Genomic DNA, 25,179 nt, shown 5'->3' on the forward strand with positions numbered 1-25,179 from the left:
TTGCACTTTGTATATGCATTAGTTTGTATCAAGTGCGTCAATTGGTGGCCTAAATAAAGTGTTAAATGACAGTAAGGCCTTAATAGAAGATATTATGTTTGAAATATTAAATATATCAAGAATGACAAATGTAAGTCCGAAGACTTAAATTTTCATTGGTGAATTGGGCAGTATACCGGCAGACAACCATCTAAAATCTTTTCAAATGAATGTACTATGTTCTTTAACAAGCACAAGTGCAAACAACCAAACAACCAACCAACGGCTTCAACGTCTCATCAGAAAGACAATGGGCTACTGAAACTTGCATTTCAGCCCTCCACGTGAAACACAATGAGAATGGATTTGAACCGGGGAGCAAATTCTTCACGATTTAGCGCAAACAGTGACTACCACATATTTTTCCGACTGAGCTAAGCTGCACAGATACGAACCTATGGAGATCAAACTTTAAGGTAACAACTTGAAAAACACAGAGAAAAATAGAGAAATCAACTTTGTAGCGTGTGGTAAGTTGGTAAAGTAGGCCTAACCAAAAAGTAACTTGAAGACTTTGGATCAGATCGAACGAGTGGGAGCCAGGCTGCTTTATGTTTGAAATCTCGACAGTTTTTATCATATTACGTTTTGTTCCGAGATACATTACAGCTTTAATTGTTTCCTTGTACAACATGATATTATGAATAATTGTAATAAGAAAATTAAGATAAATATTTTTCTCAATATGTCACAGATGCAAAAATAATGTTTCTTAATGAGCAATTCAGTGTTATAATAGACCGTTTCGGAGTGTCAATCAAACTTAACAACTGACCAATCAGAACAGAGCCAGGAATACGCGCGTTTTTACATGCACACGTGTTGTCTCACAAACGCACGCGTTTATGTATGTTTTTAGACTCGTTTTGTGTGACGTCAGCAACAATACATCCAAGAGGCCGGTCTTAAAACTCCATTAAGCAGTTTAGTTTTCACTAATTTACTGACTTTTTTATCATGAAAATCTTTAAATTCATTACCAGCCAAAATGTTAATGTCTTAGCAATTGGAACAGTAGTATTATTTATTTACCTGTTTATGAACCTTTAAGGAGTGCCAATCAAACTTAACTGTCCAATCAGAACAGGGCCAAGAATACGCGCTTGTCCCATAAACAAAAGGGTTATCACTACAGACCACATGTTTTTATGTACTGGTACGTTTACGCTGTGGTTTTGTGGGACCTAGCAACAATATCCAAGGAGCGGGGCTTAGCGGAAAATAATACTTAATACTGCTGACCTTACAAAAATACCATCAATATATTAAAAATCTGTGGCCATTAAATTACATTAGATAATGAAAGATCCGACACATTCTCTACACTCTGCTTACAATTACAACAGATTAGCAGATTAGGCATCAGAATTTTTCCCCCAAGAACATCGCATTGTAGATATAGAAACTCATTTGTGCCAAATAGAATCCATCTTTTTAATTAATGTGCAAGTAGGTTTTAATTCAATCTCGTAATTTTAACAGAGTTTTAACAGTTTTACAGATCTTAGAAATGTTGCTCGTTTTTAAAGTTTCTTCACGATTTTTTTCTCCTTTTAGTATTTGATGTCTATTTCTAAGACTGTATTTTTATTGGCATTGTAACATGGTGTTTATATAAATTTCTTTTCTACCTTTTAGATCTTGCCAGGAAATTCAATGTTCTGTTTATATACTTCGTATTACATACAATAAATTTGATTTAATCTTGAAAAGGTCCCTTTCTCATTCTAATTCTAATTGAATGTAGTTACATAAACCTACTAAACACAGAAAATATTGATTCATATTGTTCAAGTTTATTATATCCCAAAAATAGGCATCATATTTTTTAAAGAAATAATTATATTAAAAAATAAACATTAAATACAATTATATAATTATTATTTAATTCCTCATGAGTAGAAACACAAAAGTATGCTGCAGCATTGACCCGGAGAATCTTTGTTAAATGCAATATTTTGACACGAAAACAAGTTTTTCTATTAGCACTCTATCTTCATTCTGACGACATAACTATATACTCTCTATAACCTGTGAACTTCTGAGCTCATGACCCCTTGACCTGTTTTATCATTTTTGCCATCATGTCCCACTGATCACTGGTAACCTATGAAAAAAAATAAATTTTGATCACAACTATTTTAGTTTTACCAATCAATCTTCAGTATTTTGATCTTATCAATATTTCATCAATTCTATTCAAAATTGCAATTTGATTCAAGGGTGAATCTCTCCAATTACGGCCCCCGTCCTTTAGATACATCATTGAAATTTATTGTGTGAATGAAAGCTTGTGTATTTTTAATTATTTTAGTCTGTATTAAGTGTTCTTTTCAATGGTTATCTTTTAATAATAACCTATATTAAACACTATTAAATATTTCTGCCAGGACTATCAAATTTTATTTGAAAAAAAAAAATTATATGCCTAAATATGGTCATGATGGCTATATATAGGCACATCATGACTACATAAGGGCATACAGCAATTTTGACAAAAGCATTATTCATCAACCACTATCAGTTCACTTCTTTCAAATACCGTCTTTTCCTGTCAATCAATTGTTCATACCAAATTTAGTAACCACAACTTTATTCTTCATTGATCATGCTATTCTGACACTGATCTCTTTGGTTGGGTTTCTGGACCTATTTTGGTATTGTATAAGTATTTGTAAATATAGACTTATTATTCCTGATACGGTAAAAATAATGAATTGTGAGAGTGTGTTGACTTGTACAATAGATACGATACCAATAAATAAAGTGAAACCTATAGAGGACCTTATTTGTGAATCAAACTTAAATACAATGCCAAATACTGAGGTCCTTATTTTTGCTGCCAAAAGAATAAAATACAATGCAAGATATTTTGGTCCTTATATGCACTACAAAAATAAACACAATGCAAGGTATGGAGGCCCTTCAACATAAATACAATAAAAACGAGACACGTTCTACTTCAACGTTCTAAAGAGGCCCTTGATATGAGCTACAAATATAAAGAAGATACTGTAATCCCTTAATCTGAGCAATAAACATAAACATAAATGACAATGAGGCCCTTAAGTTGATATATAAAAATAGAATTAAATAAAAAAGAGGCCCTTAGGCTCAGGTATAAACATAAAAATAAATGAAATGAGGTAATTAATGAGTCAAGTCACAAGGATAAGTGACATAAGGGTAGCTTTACAATGCAACAATGAAAAATATAGAGGCCTTTAATTTCAAAAACATTTAATACACTCCAAGACAAAAAATTAAAAAAAACATTATTGTTTTCTTATTAGCAAACAATTTTACCAAAAACATCCAGACAGAGGAGAAAATAAAAATAACATTTTGTTGGTAGGTAGTAAACAGTGCTGAAATAGGATGGTTTAATGCTTTAAATTTATATAATTAGGAAGAAATGTGGCAAAGACAAGCCAAACCAGTCACTCGTCGGAAAAATCAATTTTTAGTTATTATTAGAGTGTTTAACAGTAAAATGAGAGTTATAAAATGGTAAAAGAATCATTTAAATCCGACACTTCGTTATGAAGCTACACGAGTTTAAACATACAGCTGTTTAAAGAACAATATTTGAGAAATCAGTCTTTAAATTTACGATTTCAGGCATTTCTTAGGCAGAAACCAACACCAAATAGTTAAAAATTGTTGTTTTAACATTGAAAATGAGGAAAATAACAGCATAGCATGATGTATAGATATATAAAGGTTAGTTTAGTGCAATAAAATAGATTTCCAAAATTTTGACATTTCAGCATGTTTTGGCCATTATCTCCAAAACAGGATTTGCGACGAGTGACTGGTTTGGCTTGTCTTTGCCACAAATATATATATATCATATTTTTGGAGATTTCAAGGCAGCGGCGGGCTTAAAAAAAAAGAAAGAAAAAAACATTTTTTTTTTTTTAAATTTCCATTTTTTTGTGGCGGCGGGTGCGCTAATTGGCCAAAAATAAAATTTTATTTTTATTTGAAATCATCATCATTGGCAGGCGGCGGGCTCTAAGCAAGTTACAAAAAGTCTTGGTTCAATCATATTTAAGGAGAAACTTACTTCTGTCAATTTATTGAACATTCCCGAGCCGTAGGTCATGTCACCTCCATCGAGACAAATGACGGCACCGTTCATCCAGCTTGTATAATCGCTAACCATGTATGCTGCTAAGTTTCCAATTTCGGCAACCTCACCTAACCGACCAAGTGGAATACGTTTCAACATCTCTGCTGAAAACTTACCTGTAGGGTCTAATCGGCTAAATGCTCCCTATAAGTGAATTAGAAAAAACCCCCTATAAGTGAATAAGAAAAAAAACAACTAAACCAATTAGTTTAAATTATGCAACAACTAATGACAGAGCCTGCGAATTGTCTTCAGTGCAGGAAAAAAAAATATTCAGATTAAATTCATTTTTCATATAACCAACTCATACAAAAGGATTATATAGAAAAGCAACCAGGTGTTTCTATGGTTATTATTATTATTATTATTATTTGAGGTATATTTATTCAATACTCATAAAATACATACATAGCAGCAACATGGTTAAATAGGCTCTCAGCAGGAGCGTGTGTCTATGCCTTATACTGCCTTACAGTACATGTATTATGTTTACTAATAAAGTATTTATGCAGTTCTTTCATGTCACAAAGCATTTGTATCATGCACAAGAGTACATACAAGTGTGTAAACACTAAACCAAAAAAAAAACTGCAGTTCAAATTATTAATTAGACATATTTTACTATTTTTAACAACTGGATAATCTAAAAGCGGTATCTTTGGGCTCACCATCTGTCATCCGTCCATTTCTGAACCCTTTCCAAGGTGACAAATTTATTAGTGTAATGAAATATCTAATATTAACAAAATTAACTTAAATAAATATTATACGTAACTTAACAGGAAATGGTTGTATTATCTTTTGAAAGGAAATACAAAATATTATTTGTTCATAAACGGTAATACTGAAAGTATTCCCCTATTTGTGTTTGTTGTTTAGACTACACAGCCCAGCTGAGTAATAATAATCAGCGTACCTTAGTTTCGATTGGACCTGGTTGAATTACGTTGAATCTCATGCCATAACGGCCCCATTCAGATGCTAATGATCTGCAGTGAAAATAATATCAAAATCGAATCATAAATATTAAAATTTATTATTCAGAATTGAATATATGGATGAGGCATTCAGGGGATATATATGTTAAGCTCACTGTGTCTGTGAGTATTAACAGATTCCACTTATAATAACATAGTTTCTCCAGGTATCGCCCCCACACCATAACTTTTTAGAAACACTCATGGAAAATGATGCACTTGGGAATAAGCCCACCTCAAATTTCAAAGGCTTAGAATGGAAATTCTGCAAGTTGTTGGTCTCAAATATACCAATTCTATAAGTATATATGAAATACATTGCAATGTTATTTAGCAGCAAAATGCTAGCTAGGCCTAGCCCTGGTCTCTGTAGACTTCATTTGAGAGACTTAGTTCAGTAATGTTTGATTTTAGTATTTAAGTTTCATGGATTTTACATCTGATTTTAAAAGCATGAATGAATATGGTAAATTGTTTACATTGTGTTCATATGTTGCTAGGCAGCATACCTAATTTAAATATAAATATACATAGGTTCTTTTTTGCTTAGGTGAGACTTTTTCATACATTATACATTGTTTAGCGAACCCTCCGACCGTCAATAATGGTGATTTCGAATAAAAATAAAATTTCAGCCAGTTAACGCACCGTCAACTATGAAAAAATAACACTTTATGTTTATTACGCCCTCCACTCCTCTGAAATCTACAAAAATAAGATTATATATATTTCTTCCTTAATTACTGTATATAAATTAAAAGCATTTATCAATCTCATTACTACACTGTTTACATTTATCATTAAAATTTAATTTTGATTTCCTCCTCTGCCTAGGGCCTAGTGCTTTTGGCAAAAATCATTTTGCTAAATAAGAAAACAAAATTTTATTTTATATTTTCCGCATTCCTCTGACGACCGTAAAAAAAAAAAAAAAGCTAAACAACGTATTAAAAAAGCCTCGTCCTATTTATCCTAGCATTCATCTCTAATTATCTCATTTTCTTCACACATATTTAAGTGTTCTTACAAGCTTAGTGCTTCTACGCCTGACTTGGCAGCTGCACTTGGTGATACAAAGCCAGATCCATAATTTGTATAAGTCGTAGTGATTGACAGAAAGGCAGCACCTACAAATTCAATCACATTATAATGATAATAGCAATATGAATATATATTATTATTATTATACAAATATTATTATTGAATAAATGACAGCAAAATAAAATTGAAAAATTAGTAATATTAATACAATATAGTAATGATAATAATATTGATGGTAAAACTGAATGAAAATAAAAATAGTACATATACAGATAAACTGTATTGTCATTCACATTGTGATTGAAATGCAGTTTCCATGACAGCTACAGTGTGGTGGTAAAAAGATAATAAAAACTTTAAAGCCAGGCTATGGAGGGAAAAACAATTTGTGATATGTTGTAGAACTGATTTTTCTAATACACAAAATGGGTGTTTGACGAAAAACTTGTTTATTGTATATGAGATACAAACTGAAGCAAAAAGGGGCATAATCAACCTTTTTTCGGCCTTTTTCTTAAAGTTTTTAAATATTTAAAAACCTGTATCTCATTAACCATTCCTGAGTTTTTCATCTAATACCCTTTTTATGTCTTAAAAAAATCAGTTGTACAACATATCAAAACATTTTATTCCTCTGGAGTCTGGACTTTAAATATAAACACAATTGCTTTTCATGTAGGCTAAAGGAAAAAAAACAGAAGTATTCAAAGTAAAAGAAAAAATACGTAGAAGAGACACACTGAACAATGAATGATCTGTTTAAAGTTAAATTGCTTATAAATCAATATGAGACATCTCTTAAAAATCTTTCTTGAAATTTTTTTTTTTTCACATCCAACAGCAAGTGCATAACTTGCTAAATATAGGAAGAAATGATCTTCTATAAAGTCTCTTTATGGGCCTAGGAAGTTGTTTTTCGTTAAGAGAGAGAAAAAAAAGTGGTGTCTAAAATCATTTAAATCTGGAATTAGAACTAGCAACAGCTGCTCTACTTCATAGAAAACATGCATCATTTCCCAGCTGACAAACTGTATCTTGGTATGAAAAACTTGATACCTTGGTTAGCCTTGATAAGCCTTTTTCCGATATCTAGCGTTACATAAGCTGTACCGTTGAGGACTATGTCGACAACCGTCTTCCAGGCGTTTGGCGACAACCTCTCTGTAAGGTAACCAATCAAAGTAAAGGTTAATAAGTAAAATAGTTTTGAGGTTATAATTCTCCCTGATGAGAGCATACCAACTTTGGAGGGGTCCAAGGAGTGAAGACCCAGAAGCTATGACAATTTAGGCTTATTTAATAATAATGATAATTTACACAAATTCATAAAAAAGGATGAGAAAATTCCCTTGATCTTCAAACAATTTAAGAAGACGAGAGAGAAAAAATTACCTGTTGGAGATATGAAGTTTCCTGCAGCGTTATTGATAACCACTTGAGGTAAGCCAGCCACTTCAACGCAATTGTCAACAGCTGCGGACACAGCCTCTGGGTCACGTACATCGACGGAGAATGCATGGACTTTGTTTCCTGTCTTTTCTGATATTTCATCGGCTGTTTTTTGAAGAACATCCAACTTCCTGCAGCAAATAGAATAAACAAGATTTACATTTTACAATGTATTTAATAAACTTCTCACAAATGCACAAATACAAAAGTGAAGGAGATGTGCTGAACACCTCCACACTACAAAGGCCCGCTCCATACAGTACAAATACAAAAATAGAAATCTGGATATAAAAAATGACAGCAGAAACATGAAGACAATAAAGGAATAAGAAAAATCGTAAAAAGAATAAGGGAAACAAGAATTACAATGAATATAAAAATCATTTAAATAGAAATTGCCAAGGTAAATCTCAAACATAGAAATATGCAGAATATATATACAAAAAATGGAAAAAAATAAAAAGACAACAAAAAAGAATAAATCAAAATAAAAAAAATAAATTATGATAATATAGCATATGAAAAATTGCACAGGCAAACAAAAAACAAGTTCAACAAATTTCAGTTTAAATAAAAAAAAAATCAAAATCAAATCAAACTTTATTTGTCCATTAAAACACAGGTAAAATGGAAATTCTTTTTCCACTGGCAAAGAACATGAAACATCAAGAAAACATTGTAAAAACATTAAAATACACCAGAAGGAGAACAGTGACTAAAATTTGGAAAGTTTTCTAACAATTTAAAATAATTAATAATCAGATTCATTTAAAACATTTTAAAATGTAAAATTCGCATTGCAAGCTAATTAAAATCACTCATTTTCGTTTGGCATTTTGGTTGAAGATACGTATTGCGTTAATTACAAATGAGTCCCTGTATCTGTTGTGTCGAATACGTGGAACATATAAATGGTTGCTGATGGAAAAAAACAGAAAGAAGTAGTCTGTATTAAGATCTCACTTCTTGTCATAGTTTTCATCATGATTGTGCAATTATTTTTTTACAAGGATCTATAGTTAATTTGGCCACAGGGCAGGAAATGTTACCATCTCCTGTACTTAAATTTATTTCTAGACAGTTTGGACCCAGGGTGTCAAATTCACTAAAGATTTTTGCCCCCTTTAGGGAATTCCAAGAAAATTGCCCTGAAGAGTGCCAGATTCTTCAAGAACGTTACATATACAGAGATTTATGGGAAATTTTTCTGAGACATCAACTGACTTTCCAAAATGGTTTCAGGCAATGATTTTCATGGTGTAGTTAATTTGTGTCATTTTACTTCAGTTGCTTAATTCTTATTGATGATATTTTGCCTTTTGGGCAAAAACAAACTGGTATGATGTTACAAATGAACAACTGAAATAATTTGACAGTTCATAAACTGAAAGAACTTATTTTCCTTATTGATAGTCAAGATGGTAGCATCAATACAATATTCAACATACTCTAAAGACCCATAAAAATCATTCAACTTTGAATCTCTACCATGGACATTTCAAAACCTGGAAATTTTGTAACCCAGGATTTTAAATATCTGGGTTAAAAATGCATAGTTCTATAATTGATACTCTCATTTCAAAGTAAATTGCATGGGATTTGCAAATCTAGAATGAAAGCATGAAAACTCAAACACATGTAATCCTCACTAAATTAAAAATATTATTAACATATACACAGATGTACCGTACTCTGCTGTGAAACTTAGCGAACTGCACTGTAATAGTTAGGAATCCCTATCTACTGTAGTTTTCATGTTGCCTACATTTACGGCCTGTCACTTTGGTGTCTCGATAATGTATCCTTTTAATTTTATTTTAATTTTTATCTTTGAATGTATATACTGTATTATATATTATTGTGCACGTAAATGTATTGTATTTTTTATTTATATATTGCAGTTCTCACATGCAATGCTTGTTATCATGAAGATGAACTTCCTATCACCATGGACAATAGAGTTTAATTGAATTGAAAAAAACATTGAAAACTAGATAACACAGAAAAAAGAATGGAATTTGAAGGTATTTACAAAATCTCAGTTGTAGAGTCTGGGTTGCGAAAGGTCTGTGTTACAAAATACTGTAGTAATGTCAACAGCCAATCAATCTCACCTGCTTACAATCACTACCTCAGCACCTAAGGAAGATAACGTTGTTGCCATTCCCTTGCCAAGCCCAGTTCCTCCACCTGTGATAAACGCAACTTTTCCTTTAAAAGCACCATCCTTTAGCATTGTATCAAGCCTGGGTTTTAGGCTATCATACTTGATGTTGTTTCTATTTATTGCCGATGTACAAAGGCTCCTGGAGAGGAACTTCACAAAAAAAAATAAAATAAAGCAATTTATAAATTAGGCACCACAAGTTGGCTTATGACCACATATATTAAAATTGAAAGTGTTAATATTTTCTAATATAGGGACTGTCAACATTTCTAACCCAGACTTTTCAAAACCTAATATACCTCCATTGGAAAATGTTTGTCATCAGAAAAAATATATTTAACGCTGCAATAAAAATTGTTTGTTGTTTATTCTGACACCGACAAATGTTTACTTGTTTATTGTGAAATTATTTTTCTGTTTTATGAAAATGACAAAATAAATGGTTTAAATAAATATTATATTCATCAAATTAAAAAACTCTGGAACGGGTATTATTACTACTATGATGCTAGCACTTTGCAGGCTCAATGCTAAAAAGCTATGCAAGGATAAAAGAGATCTTCAAGATGTCTACTACAAAATAGACGTCCGACCTAGGCCTAGTTACTTAGCCTGGCAAAAAATTTTAAAAAGGTCCTAGAGCTAGGCATAGCCTACCTAGTAGTACCTAGGGCCTAGCCTAGGAGGTCTGGCCTAGGCTAGGCTCAACTCATTCATAGACCTAGTCATAGTTCATACGTTTCAAATTAGTCGAAAATGGATGTATGTGGGCCAATTCTAAAAAGTCCAATAGTAGTAACTCTGGATCCGTAACTCTATAACACAATATGGTAGTAAAGTTACTCTTATACCTTTGAACATGATAAAACTAGAACTTTATTTGATAACATTTTGTACAAGCTTTCAGTTCTCATATATGTACTCACGTACTCGACTACCAGCAAAAGTTGATGGTTTGGTTGAGGTTGATCCAGTTCACTAAACAATAATTGACCTTCGACCTAAACATGACCTTCAATCTTTACCATGTGAACGTTTTCGTCGTGTCCTCAAAAGGATCAGAAGAAAAAAACTCAAAAACTGTGCTACAAGCATGTTACGATCTATTCTAAGGGGTCGCTTTGTAAGTCACCGTAATTATTTGAATAGTATCTTAGGCCTATGCCTACATAAATAAATTAGAGCAAAGGAGAAGGCGGTATAAAACGGATTGGCTCAGGCTGATGATCATCAGACATTGTTGTCACTACAATTACAGTAACTTACTACAGCAGCCTGAACAGCACGTCAGCACTGCGTTACAGTTTCAACAGGAGGCCTAGGTCTAGGAAAGACCTTGGATTTGTTTTATTGTTCATGTCGTTATACTTATATAAATGAAGAATTGTGCACTGTATACTGATTCTGGAAACACTGCAGTGCAAACCCCCTTGACCCCTGCAACAGCAAGCATCGTGATAATTTATTGTGAAGATGAGCACTGACTGTCATTTGTCATACAGTAATATATGAATTGAATTACTAATTAACCTATAAAAAACTACTTCGATTTATTTCACAAAGTCACATTCATATTCACATGTGTGATTACAAATAGAAAAAAATAAGTATGCCTATTATAACAATTTATGAAAATATGAAAATGAGCAAAGCTTTTTAAAGGTGTAACCCTTTTAATTGATGAAAATTAATTGTTACCAAAAAAAAACTTAGAGGTAAAACTATCCAGACAGACACCATCCTGGTACCAGTATTTCTGAGTGCTACAGGTTAACATGATATTCTAAAAGACAAATTGTAAATTTCTACAGTATTTGAAGAAGTTAATTGAATCATATAATTTTGAATGTAATGAACGCCGCTCTATTTTCTTTCTTGATTCACTGTAAATCGTTTTCATCCTTCTTAAATCATCATTCACAAGATTGATGACAAAGAATCTCTAGGAATTGTATGCTCAGATGTTGTTATGTGTAATCTGGCCTAAGAACTGTAATCTTAAATTTCATCTTAAGTAAAACATTGAAAATTGTAGACTAGTTTTTTTTTACATGATGCTAGCTTAGAGCACACATTCCTCTAGTCGTCAGATGAAAGATTTTGCAATCCTTAAATTTTCTTAACTTTGGACAGTGACCCAGGGGCAAAATAACCAGAACCGAAAACAGATTTTACAAGAAGTTTTTTCCCGATTGTTTCTTTTTAAATTGTTTTTGAAACTAGCATTACAAGAGAAATTTTGATAACAATTCCCTTAAATGTTCTTTCATCTGACTAAAAGTCCTTGGTTTTAGGAAAACTTATGTAGTTAAGATAATTACTGTTTCGTGGCCGATACTTGGACAAGTGCCAAGCCACACTGACAGTTAGTGGTACAGGAAAGTGAGATTGGCTGTGGACCAATTTGGTTATAATCCAAAGAACACAAGTTTTGAAGGAATTTTAAACCACAAGATATATGATAAGGACTTTGTTATCCTCATTCTTTTATTTACTGAGATTCGACGCTGATAAACATGCAAGATGCAATACTGTACTGAAAATAACCAGAAGACGATGACGCAAACAAGGGAATCGGAATACAGTTAGGATTAATAAATAGAACAAGAACAAGAATCTCTGTAAACATCTTACCTTCATATATTTAAATTCTCTGAACTATATAATACAAATATAAAAAAAAAACACTGTATATATACATATCTTTTGGATGAGACATTCAAGCTGTTGCTCTGTGTGCAATACAGGGGTTCCAAGTCTCCATGGGAGTCACTTCCCAGATATTGGGAAACCCCCCCCCCCCCAAGCTAGCAAGCAAGTATCTTCTTAAAAATAACCTACATCTCCCACATATTTTAATATTTTTCATGTTTTCTCTGCTTTATTATCAGTTGTCTTACAGACATCGCTATGCGTGTAGCAAAATAAAATTAACTGTGTTAAGAAAGCTCATTAACCAGATCAGTGGCGAATTTAATGGAGGTAGCAAAGCAAATTATATCCAAATTAAAGTCTGAGTGCCATTTCCGATCATCTAGAGGTGCCATAATCATAACTTTTTCTTACCTCAGCCCCAACCATGTTCTAGTCCCTTTATCTGAGAAGTTCCTCCCTGGGGCCCCTCTACTTTAAATTCTTGGATCCGCCACTGCAGATCTTTTGGAATAGACTTCTTCCAACTTTGGATTACTGGCAATGTGGCTTATGTCCATGTTAAGGAATGTAATAAACTTTTTGAAAAAGAGTAGGGAATTGTCTCCGGATGCACAGCCCAATTCACTGCTAGAAGAACCCCACAGATATTGTAAGTTATCTTTGGTGTGTTTTTCACTGAAGATATGCCCATGATACAGGGCCTAATATATCCTACAATTTTATTTGCTATTTCTGTCATTGCATCAGTAAAAAAAAAAATTCTATAAAAACAAAAAACAAAAAACTAAAGAGACTTTAAAGTCTGTCCAACTTTGAGTTGTTTTTCTTTCTCTTTTCAGGGTTCAGCAATATTTCCAAGATGGTTAAGTTCACAAACGGAAGGCGAACAGAAAATTGTTAATGTCTTGAAATCAAAGTTTCCAGAAGCTACCAAAATAGAGGTCGAGGATATTTCAGGTGAAAAAAAATTATATTTTAATTTCAAAATGGTTTTAATTTATCAAAGATTATTTTTAAAATCTCATTATTTGCATACAGTATTCAGAGGAATAGCTTTCGTAGTAATGAACATTACTATTGCAATAGCAAATTAATCAAATTAAAAATATATCTTAACAAAATTGAACTTCATTATGTAAATCATTTGTTGTTGTAGCATTTTAAAACTATACAATTTATGCATATTATGTGAAAATTAAGTGGAATTATTGTTATTATTAATATACAGTAGTTTAGAAATTACGACTTACTATCTTACTCTCTCATCCTTAGTCAATTTTAGTTATTCATTATATAAAGTATTTGTTGTTACAGCATTTTAAAACTACAATTTATGCATATTATGTAGAAAATTATGTGTAGTTATTGTTATTATTAATACAGTTTAGAAATTATGCCGCATCATCTTACTTTCATCCTTAGTCAATTTTAGTACTTATTGCATACAATTACTATCTATTGACTTTTGAGTTGCGTAAATGGGTTTCGTAATGAGCATATTCTAAGAATTGCAGGTTTAGCACTGTTAAAGTGCCAATATGTTTTGCATGTAAATATAACGATCATCCTTAGTCAATTTTAGTACTTATTGCATATAATTACTATCTATTGACTTTTGAGTTGCGTAAATGGGTTTCATAACCAGCTTATTCTAAGAATCGCAGGTTTAGCACCGTTGAAGTACCAAGATGTTTTGCATATAAATATAAAGATTATTGTTATACAAACCTTGAAAGAATTTATGAAGCACTGGAGGAAAAAAAAATTACTGGTGAATTACATGAATATTTTAAGACATTGTACAGGATTTTTGAAGAAATAATAAGAAACAGCTACTAAAATACAAGTATTTGAATATTCAAAAAGTGGAGGAAGAGTGGTATTAATACCCTGCCCCCCATTCCCACCAGTTTTTAAAATATTAAAACAGGGTATGTATCGTTAAGTCATTCCAAATTATTTTTCCAAAAATCTCTTTATTGTTTTTTTAGAATATTTGTACCAAATATCAATTTTTTACTGCATCAAAAGCCTTGATATAAGCTCAGGCAAGAGTTATGTCACAAATTTCAGTAATTTGTACATATATGGGCATACCGATGTCATGTCGCACCCATATATGGGCAAATCACATTATTTGTCGGTGACCCTTGGCTGCAGCTTTGTGATTGTCTACTGTATTTAGAGCTGAATAAATAAATTCTAGGCCTAGATCAATCAATGGAATAATGGAACTTTATCTCCCAGTTTAGTTCCTCTTAGCTCCAGCAATTCATATGATCATTTCAAATATTCATGGTAAAAGCCAAATGTGTTGCGTTTTGCCAGCACAGGGCCAAAATTTTGTTTAGTACTATCAGCGTTTGCTTAATTCTTGGGTAATGGCTACCATGTCTCACCTCACCTCATGCAGTTTGACTGGTGAAGTGCTTAAATCTATAGTTAAGCTTGTTAAACTAATTATTTTAAAGCTTTAAAAGTACTATTTTAAAACATCATAAGTATTTCCATTTCCTCATTGAGAAAGAATATATTTTTTTTCCAGAAAAAAACAATATACTGATTGTGAACTTGGGGGTTGGAGGGTCTAAGGCAACACAAACCTTTTTGGCCCAAAAAACCAGGACTTCATACAGGGAAAGAAATAATTATCACCAGACAATGGTACTGTCAGTTCCTCTTTGACACGGATTTATGAGTCAAAAGTTTATGGTGAATCATATTTTTAATGTGTTTTCTTTACAGGAGGATGTGGGGCTATGTACCAGGTGCACGTAGAATCAGAAATTTTTACAAATAAGAGAATGGTAATGCAACATCGATTAGTCAATGAGGTAAACATTTGTTTAACAGAATGTTGAATATAATAAAAATGTTTTCATATGAGGGAAAAAATGTGTTCTATCTATTCCCACAACATATAATCTACAACCTATTGAAAATTCCAAATATATAGTCTGTCGAAAAATCTGGGGAAAAAAAATAAATAAATTTTTGAATAGGCCATTTAAAGGGGTCTAATAATTTATATTTTAATGAAATTTTAACCATTCAATTTGAATTATTACAGACTCTTCCAATGAAATGTATTGAACCAAGGTCCATGCAAAATATAAAGAAACAATATTTTTTTTAAATTATTTAATTGACAAGGGAAAACATTTCGTATTGAAAGCTAAGAATGTTCTTAAATATATAAGTGAGCAATTTGAACATTGAAATTGTTCCAAGTTTGTTGTTATCTGAGCAATCTACATGAATATGAACAAATAATTTGATTTTAACTTCGAAGAACTCAAGTAGTGTTCTTAGATTTCCTTGTGATGTGGTCAGCTTGGTCCACCACATGAATAGCTTTTTCCGCCTGGTGAAGTTTGAATGCATTGTTAAGTTGGATTTAAGGAAACTGGCTGAATCTAAAGTAGTTATTTTTAACACAGTTTATTTCAAACAAAATGCAGTGATGTAATACACAATAGGTTATATAATATGTGGAATTTTAAAAGCTCTACAATATTGTAAACAACTATGTATATTGTCCAAATGAAATTTCTGAAAAAAAAAATTTTTAACTTTTTAGTTGTCAATTTCACAAGAATAACAATAGTTCTAGAGGGGTTTTTCCCAAGTTTTGTCAGTTATGTGTTTTTTTGTATTCCAAATGTTTGTTAACATTAATATTTGGTTCATTTTTGGTATATATTTGTTTGGTACATTTTAATTTATCAAAAATATTCTTGCGAATTCCAACCTGTTTTAGTTTTTTTAAAGATCAATTAAATTAGTATTAATTTTTTATATTTATTTTATAAATGTGTATAAAATATTCAATGATCTATTTGTTAGTATTTAATCTTTGTAATTAATTTGTTATTAGTTTTCAATTACTGGTTACTTATTTATTCTTATTTGTAATTTAATAATTTGTTGGGTAGAATAAATTGATTTATGATTTATGTGATTACTTTTTTATCGGATACATATAGACTTGGTGTATTATTTACCAGAGTGTGGTATTTAAAAAAAGAAATTATATTCAAATGTTGTTATATTGTTATTTTTACTATTCGCTTTGTAAATTGTTTTATAATAGTTAATGTGTATAATATATATATTTTTTTGATTACTTTTATTTTTAATGTTTTACTGATATTAGCTTTCGTTTTTGTATGTTCAGGTGGATGAACTAGTATAGGTGTACTTTTGCCTGATCTCCTCCAACTTGCTTGCTCTTGTTTAATGTGAGCTGAATAAAATAGAAATAAATAAAAAGATCATATAATAATATTTGATTTGATTTGGTGTATATCTGGGGGGAAATAGCAGTCGGTCTGAACTCTGAGAAAAGTGTTTGTATAGTGATGCATATTATTGTACTTAAGAATAATCTTAAAAGGATTGGAATGAGGAAGCAACCAAGAACCTGTCATATAAATGCCAATTCCTGCAAAAAGAATTGATATGAATACTCTAAGAGGAAACAGGTTTCAATAAATAATCAAAAAGACAATATTTATGTTCCATTAAATTAACAAAACATTTAATTCAAGCATTAATATTTTGTCAACTGTAATTGTAATTTTGATGAATGTTTTGTCCACACTATTAGTTTTTATGTGATATCTTTGGTTTGCCCTTATATGGGTGTAATATGACATCATCATGCCCATATATGGTCAACAATGCTTAAAATTTTACCTTAATGAATGCTTATTGGCACCACAAGCAATGACAGTTGGGATTTCGCTATATAAATTAGTACGAATACGAATACGATAACACTTTATTGCAATTTGAAATAAAATACATACAAATTTAACATTAAAAATACATAATATAATAAAATAAAACAAAATTGATTGATTGGCTGATTGATTGATTAAGTAATTTTTACAGGAAATGATGTATTATGTCTCTTTGACACCTGCTTCTGTGCCCTTTTGCGTTGAACTGAGTTTCGGCGTATGAATAATAAAACAGAGTTTACGTAAATATTTAAGTTGGATAATGATAATAGATCCTTGTTTGGGTATCAAAACAAGAAATTAAGAGCAAGTTCTCCAAATTTGGTTATTCAAACTCGTGTATAATATTATTAAACTACTGTGCAATGTAAAAATTAAAGGGATGATATTTTGGTATTTATAATCTATTACCTAATTATTTTTGTTATTAGGTATTAGTCATTATTACTATTATTATTATTAATTATTATTATTATTATCATTATTATTATTATTAATACTATTATTATTAATACTATTATTATTATTATTATTATTATTATTATTATTATTATTGTCACCATCATTATTATTTTGTGTTTTAGGCTCTATCTGAAGAGGTAAAGGAAATGCATGGTTTAAGGATATCAACAGCTGTTCCACAATCCTGAACATTTTTATGCAACAATTTCAGAATAATATCCTGTTGATAAAAACCCACGTTCAGACCAAGAGGCTAATGTGGCTACTACATATTAAAGATAAAAATTTTTAATATTTTTCAACGGTGTGTTAAATTCAATGTTTACCATCTCAAAATGCTGCAGTGACGTACCTCATCATGAACGTAAACTTTTGTCTGCTCACGTAATACATTAATGGATGATGTTTTTAAACGAATGCACCTGTTACCATAGTGATTTATTATTATTATTATTATTATTATAATTATTATTATTGTTATTTGATGATGTTTTGTATACCATACCTTAAGAGGTTTAGGCAAATGTGGTCAATGCTGTAAGGCCTTAAAGATAATTTTCTAATGAGTTTGCAAGGTGCTATAAATGGTTTACCATCTCTAACCTCAGCTTTTATCTTGACATGTTTCTGCTCACGTAATACATTATTAGATCATGTTTTTTACATCTGTTACCATGGTGATTTATTATTGTTATTGAATGTTTAATACAATCCATTATGTGTGATGTATAAGCATTGATATTGATAGTACTTAGTTGTACCAAAACGATATCAATCACCTTAATCCATCAACCTGTTTCTCATTTGTTACAGAGGGTATAAAACCTAATCGTGATATAAGGATGCGAATAAATAATAATGATGATTTTTATGAATATATAATATGTAGATTATGTCAATAAAAATGTGGTTTCATAATTCACTTGTGTATTGGTGTTGTGCACACTGTTCTTTTTCATCACTTATTTATACTCATTATTGCTTGAATCAAAATCGTGGCATACCGTATACATTTAAATTGCCGTATTTATTCGAATAAATGCATTTGGGGGTAGGGGTGCGTTTATTTGAGGAAAAAATAGACGCCCTCGAGGGAGGCGTTTATTTCAAATAAGGTTCTAGCGGGGCATTTATTCGAATAAATACGGTAATGAGATCAATAATGTCTTGTAAATGAACAAGAATAATTTTAGGTGATGACCCGTTTACATTAGGTTAGTATGTGATTGACGAGTGAAAGACAGCGGATACTTCTCACAAGAAAGAACAGTTTTAGCTTTAAGCAAAAGAAAGGTCTGACAACAAGATAGTTTAAAATCCACGTTAAGCTGGTTTTCCACTAGGCAAATTTATTCGCGCGAATCAAAGCGTCTGTTCGTTTCCTGAGCTCTGATTGGTTGCGCATTTTTTCGCTTCGCAAAACTCCGATATGTATGTGAACCCGCATAAGCCGACGCTTTCTATTCTCGTGAATAAATTCGCCTAGTGGAAAACAGGCTATACATGTCGAAAACGATCTAAAAACAAATTGATGTTTAATACTATTTCCTTTGGCGTGGCGCTTATTATAGAGGACATGTAGTACTGGTTTCTATCAAAGCAAACATCAGTTAAATGCTTTACGGTTAGCCTATATACCACAGTTTTGGCATTTCTTTGAAGGGCACTTAACCATGGAATTATGCATTCAGTAATGCGTCGAGTCCGCCAACTCCAACAAAATCCGCCAACTCCAACAAAATCCCCCACCGACAATTACATGTGACCTCTGCGGACAGCTGTTTCATACCAAACTCGGCCTTGTTAGCCATAAGAGGCGTCGACACAAATGAGGATTTACAAATGAAAAATAAAATACTCGGAATCGAGGAAAAGCCGACGACGGCAAATGTGCCAAATGAAAAACGGAAATACAGGCATATGGAACAAGGACATCTGTAATAGACAATTATCTGTTGTTAAGATATATATCCTCTTGGCAATACAGTAAAATCCCCTGCTTTTGGACACCCCTATTAAGTGGATACAATTTCATCCACAAAACGAGGTAAAGTAGGCCTAGGGCCTATCTTTTAACATTTATGGCTAACCCCTATTTGGGGACACCCCAGGGGATACTGTTTTGATGCCGAAAGTGTCCCTTTAGTAGGGGTCAGACTGTATTTCAATTCCAGGCAATATTCCCTTTCATGGGAAAATATCTCGGGCCGTCCTGTCAAGTGGCAAGTCCAAGGTTTTCAAAAAAGGGAGGAGCAGCGCAGCGTTTGGCGAGAGTCACGTGATCCCGCGTGATAATATTTTCATTGTGAGAAAACTGGATTAAAACCTGCTGAAATCAAGCAATGCCCGGCATAAATAAAAAACAGTAACGACAAGCAACACCTATGTACAAATGGATACAATTTCACCAGCTTTTATATTTTTTATTTGGTAACCAATGCCTGCTCTGACCATCAATCACTAGGCCTACATTTACATCGGGTTTCCTGTAGTTCACGAGTTCATAATATTGAATCAGAATACTAAATTATATGGCGTAGCTTGTACTAGCTACTGTTAAAGAATTTTATACCTCCATGGTTAAAGTTACCACTGCCTGCCAACAAATTATTAAAAGAAAAAAAGAAAAAAATCAGTTTGCTCTTGCAATTAAAAGGATCAATTAAAATATTGCCTTCCACCCAAAGAAACAAACTTAAAGAAACCGATGTGTTACAAAATAAAATCGTCTGCTGTACTTCGGCTTAGCGTGAAGGAAGTACCCGACTGAAGTAGCAGGTGAAGTATTCAATCTTAATTTTATCCTGTGATAGGCTTCACTCAATAATACTGTAGGTGTTTTATGTTGTGTTTAGGCCTCACTTAAATTGTCAAACCTACATGCCCTCCTTTTAGTCAATTACTGACTAATAGTATACACAGATTATAAAAGGCAGCACTCTGATGAGACTAACTTTGATGTAATTTATTCAACACAAGATTTCGCTGGCAGTCAATGCCAGCTTCATCAGGTGTGTGAAGTAAAAAATTGAAAACAAAAAAGAAAAGAGCTAATAGTGAACGTTTGGAATGCTGAAATGGTTGGCTTACGTTCAACAAAGCGACGTATATCCCTGTCAAGCCAGCAATCGGACGAAAAAGGGGATTTCCCTGAATTCAACATATACCTCAATGGTCTATCATGGACGATCTTCAGAACTCGTATGCCGACGTGAAAACAACATGTGTAGGCCTATACTGTGATAGTTGTTCTTATGGGGACACTGTGCAATGCAGGCCTTCGTCTTAGAAAGCCTTTTAGCTACCTCGCTAGCAATTAATATATTTGTAGCCATGTATTGCTCTATGGTTTTCGTCTTGGACATTTCTATTGGAAAATTCTCCGATCGCATTTCGTTCGCTTTGCTGAGATTACACGATGAGCGGCCATGGTATCTACCGCGATAGTGAGTATGTTTTAGCTACATTATAAGTATATTTGCGGTTAAAGTTTAACATTAGGTTAAAAATATGTTAAAGATGCACTGTTTCTCATGAGCTATTGCATACTAGAATTGCTTAATTTGTATATTTAAGTAACTTATTAACTACTAACGTATTAAATGTGAATGTGAAAAAAAATGGCCCCCGTCAATAACGGACAGTTTTTTAGAAAAAAAAAAAGTCTGTACATCAGCGATTTAAAAAAAAATCTATTTCTAGTTTGAAGTTAATAAATAACTTGAACGAAAAAAACAAAACAAAACAAAACAAACAAAAAAACAAACAAAAACATAAAAAAAAAACTTGTCGATCCTAGATTTATATAATTTCGTGTCGATCGGGCTTAGGGGAAACGTATACATTTTTTTGGTTTAATTTACATCATAAATACCATGGTGTTACCATTTCAGGGCCATGATTTAGGCCACACCAAATAGTTCTGCAGCTAGCACGAGCTGTGGTAGTTTACTCCTGCGGGGTAACATTCTAAACCTAAGGCGATGTGTCATCCCAAAACGGGTCTGCAGAACAGATTTGGAATTGGACAGTGTGGAATTGAATTCCGATCACCTCATCTTAACATGGAACCAGTGGCGCCGAGAGGCCGGGGCAAACGGTGCAAGTGTCCCGGCGCCCGTGTCCGGCAGGGGCCGGGATAACTAGGTAAAAAAATATAAAATAAAATAAGTAAATAAAAATTATTAAACGTATACGTTCATCCAGTATTATTCATGTGGTTTTTTCCCACGCGAATGGTAAATAATGCTGACCGTTTATCGATGAAATCTGGTAATTTATCGTTTCTAATTCTTTTTCATGAATATTTTCGTAAGTTTACAATGTATCAAATAGTAAACTCTTTACGTTATAATTAATAATTATAAAAGGCTTGGACCCTGGGCATCGTCAATATACATACAAGTTAGAAAATACGAATAGACCTGATATAGATTCGATTGTCAAATAAATACTGAATTATTATATTCCTGTGCGGACTTAAGTTGAGGCCCGGCCCTAAATTTTTCAAAATTCAAAAAAAAAAAAAAATGAGAAAAAAAGAAAACTCTTAAATTTAAATCTAAGATTGCCATTTCCGGCCGTCCAGAGGTGCCATAATCATAAATGTTCTTACTTCAGCCCCAACCATGGTGGGGCTGAGGTAGGTAGATAGACCATTTTTAGTTTGAAATTCCTTCTCTGGGCCCCTCTATTTCAAATTCCTGGATCCGCCACTGTAAACTTTGATACCTATGTTTTTAATATTTTCAGCACGAGGATAGCTTTTACTTTTCGTGTTTCTCTACTTTATTTTTCATGACCTAGTGAAATTACTCACTCTATAATCGATTAAACTATTCCCCGTAAAAGACCGTAGCTTCCGGGTGGGAAGAGAGATTTTCCCCTCGATCCCACTGGAGCCCTAGGCAACCCCCAGACCCCAACCAGTGGAGAAGATTCCCGGGACCCGCGGCCGCTCTCGGCGACCCCGCGCAGTAGCGCTGAGAGGCCGGGGCAACTGGGGCAAGTGCTCCGGGGTCCGGGATAACTAGGTAATAAAATATTAAAATAAAATAAATAAATAAAAATTATTAAACATTCACATTCATCCAGTATCATTCATGTTTTTCCCCACAAGAATTAATTGTAAATAAAGCTGACCGTTTATCGATGAAATCTGGTAATTAATCGCTTCTAAATCTTTTTCATGACTTCTACTACTCTGAGTTTAGGAAAATGTATCAAATACGGTAGTAAATTCTTTACGTTATTAATTAATAATCATAAAAGGCTTGGACCCTGGACATCGTCAATGTACAAGTTACAAAAAATAGGAATAAACATGATAGAGATTCGATTGTCAAATAAAAATACTGAATTAATATATTAAACCAGTGGCAGATTTAAGGGGAGGCCCGGCCCCCACCCTTTTTTTTCAAAATTTAACAAAAATTGAAAAAAAATAAGAAAATTCTACACAAATTGAAGTCTAAGAATGCCATCTTCATCCCAAGTCCCGATAGCTGCGACAACTCGTCCTTCACTCAAACAGTTTGACTTCACCAACATTTTGATAAGTTTTCTCCTTTTTTCTTTTTCTGTCTTTTTTAATTTGAATTTCCTTTTAATTGTATTCCTTTTTATTTTTCTCTAATTTTCCGGAAAGCGCATAGAGGCCAATCATAAATTTTTTTACCTCACCTCAGCCCCAAACATGGAGAGGCTGAGGTAGATAGACCGTCCATCTGTGAAAGTCCTTCTCTGGGCCCATTTCAAATTCCTGGATCCGCCACTGTAAACTTTAATAGGCCTACCTATGTTATGGATATTTTCAGCACGTTTGAATAGAAGGGAGGATAGCTTTTACTTTTCATGTTTCTATACTTTATTTTTCATGACCTGGTGAAACTAGACACTCTATAATCGATTAAATTAGTCCTCTAATCCGTTAAAAAGTCGTAGCTTCCTGGGGAACCAGGGATCTGCCCCTCGATCCTGCTGGGACCCAACGGCGGTGGAACGTTTTTGAAAGTGGGGGTGGGGGGAATTTCATAAGGTGCAGTATGCGAGCGAAGCGAGCATCTAGGCAGGGGGCCGCCAAGGACCCCAGTGGGGGTCAAGGGGCGAAGCCACCAAGCTACGGATATTTACGAAATTTGGTGAATTTTATAAGTTATTTTATAGACATCAAGCTACTGTAATATGATTTCATATTTGTTGCAATTTAGTGGCCGATCCAGGAATTCGAAATAGAAGGGCACGGGAAGGTACTTTCATAGATAGAAGATCTATACTACCTCAGCCCCACCATGGTTGGAGCTGAGGTAAGAAAATTTGTGATTATGGCACCTCTAGATGGCTGGAAATTGCACTTTCAGACATAAAATTAGAATAAAAATTTGTTATTGAACAATTTAGTGGGGTAGGGGCGGGCCGGCTGGGTCCGCTTGAATCCGCCACTGGATACCGTACTTCAGCAGATGGAGAATCTATACCACCTCAGTCCCACCATCCATGGTTGGGGTAAGAAAATACGGTGATTATGGCAACGGAATTTACACTCTCAGACTTAAAATTTGAATAAAATTTTCCTTATATCTCCATTAAAAAAAAATTAAATAATTTAGCCTCCCCACCCCCACCCCCCTTGAACGCGCCACAGATTTCTGAACAAAGTCGAAGTCGAGATTGCTTCCACGACCTCAATGGATTATTTATCATGAGGGTTATCCTTGATATGGGTTCCCCGACGAAAACTTCACTTTTCCCCCGATGGATAAAAATTACCCTTCTATGTAGCCCGGAAATGATACTCCAACTGTGGCGGGTCCAGGAAGTCGAAATAGAGGGGTTTCAGGGAAGGTCTTGCGCAAATAGAATGTCCACCCGCCTCAACCCCACGACTGTTGGAAAAAAATATGATTATAACACCTCTAAATGGCCGAAAATGGCACCCTCGGATTAAAAATTTAATATAATTTTGTCTGTTTTCTCCATTTCTTTAAAATTTTGAATAAAATAGGAGGATGGGGTCCCGTGCTGACTGGGTTCCCCATTGAATCTGCTACTGTTCAATATAACACTTGACATAGCCTATCATTTTGTTTCACAAATGATTAATTCCTAATGTCAAGCGAAAGATATTTATTCGAAAGATGTTTTTTTACTCAATACAGTTTTTACAACCTATAACACATTAAGTGTACTGTAAATTCTGTGGTTAACTTTTAGAGAACTTTCTTTTAGAAAATGGCCTAATTAAGTATATTATTGTTTTTGTTATTGTTTTTGTTAAATTAAATGGAGTTTAAATGTGGTTATATTACGCTACTTTTAAGGTTTACTGTAAGCCTATCAGTTACACTTCATCTTCGTGGTTAGCATAAAGAGAACTAGAACGTCGCTCCATTAAGAGTATCTACCTCCCCCCCCCCTCCGCCCGCCCCATATGCCTAAATACAGAATTCACGAATGCAGGCGATTTTTTCTTCATGCTCGAGGGTGGGTTTCAAGGAAACTTTACAGACG

At 33.1% G+C, this 25,179-nt stretch overlaps 3 protein-coding genes across 4 annotated transcripts in view; 2 read left to right on the forward strand and 1 right to left on the reverse strand.

Moving 5' to 3' along the window:
- Positions 1-1,015: 1,015 nt before the first annotated feature.
- LOC117123054 (2,4-dienoyl-CoA reductase, mitochondrial-like) lies at positions 1,016-10,797 on the reverse strand. The gene is made up of 8 exons (XM_033268873.1): positions 10,660-10,797; positions 9,756-9,958; positions 7,585-7,772; positions 7,249-7,353; positions 6,179-6,278; positions 5,091-5,163; positions 4,109-4,318; positions 1,016-2,146 (listed from the first exon to the last, which is right to left on the reverse strand). Exons 1-8 carry the CDS (start codon positions 10,720-10,722, stop codon positions 2,087-2,089), a joined length of 1,002 nt encoding a protein of 333 aa, XP_033124764.1. The 5' UTR covers positions 10,723-10,797; the 3' UTR covers positions 1,016-2,086.
- Positions 10,784-18,592, forward strand: LOC117123055 (bolA-like protein 3). The gene is made up of 4 exons (XM_033268874.1): positions 10,784-10,931; positions 13,303-13,420; positions 15,209-15,297; positions 17,793-18,592. Exons 1-4 carry the CDS (start codon positions 10,902-10,904, stop codon positions 17,856-17,858), a joined length of 303 nt encoding a protein of 100 aa, XP_033124765.1. The 5' UTR covers positions 10,784-10,901; the 3' UTR covers positions 17,859-18,592.
- A 2,211-nt stretch (positions 18,593-20,803) lies between these two features.
- The window catches only part of LOC117123079, a 7,357-nt gene continuing 2,981 nt past the window's right edge, over positions 20,804-25,179 (forward strand). The window contains exon 1 of one of the 2 annotated variants that reach the window (XM_033268906.1): positions 20,804-21,116. In XM_033268906.1, coding sequence (XP_033124797.1) covers positions 20,941-21,116 — 176 coding nt within the window. In that variant the 5' untranslated portion in view covers positions 20,804-20,940. Of the gene's footprint in view, positions 21,121-25,179 lie in introns of both variants that reach the window. The other variant, XM_033268907.1, reaches the window with a different exon arrangement.

Source organism: Anneissia japonica, unplaced genomic scaffold (assembly GCF_011630105.1).
Source record: "Anneissia japonica isolate Jap-2015-1 unplaced genomic scaffold, ASM1163010v1 scaffold2999_len715162_cov194, whole genome shotgun sequence".
Taxonomy (NCBI): domain Eukaryota; kingdom Metazoa; phylum Echinodermata; class Crinoidea; order Comatulida; family Comatulidae; genus Anneissia; species Anneissia japonica.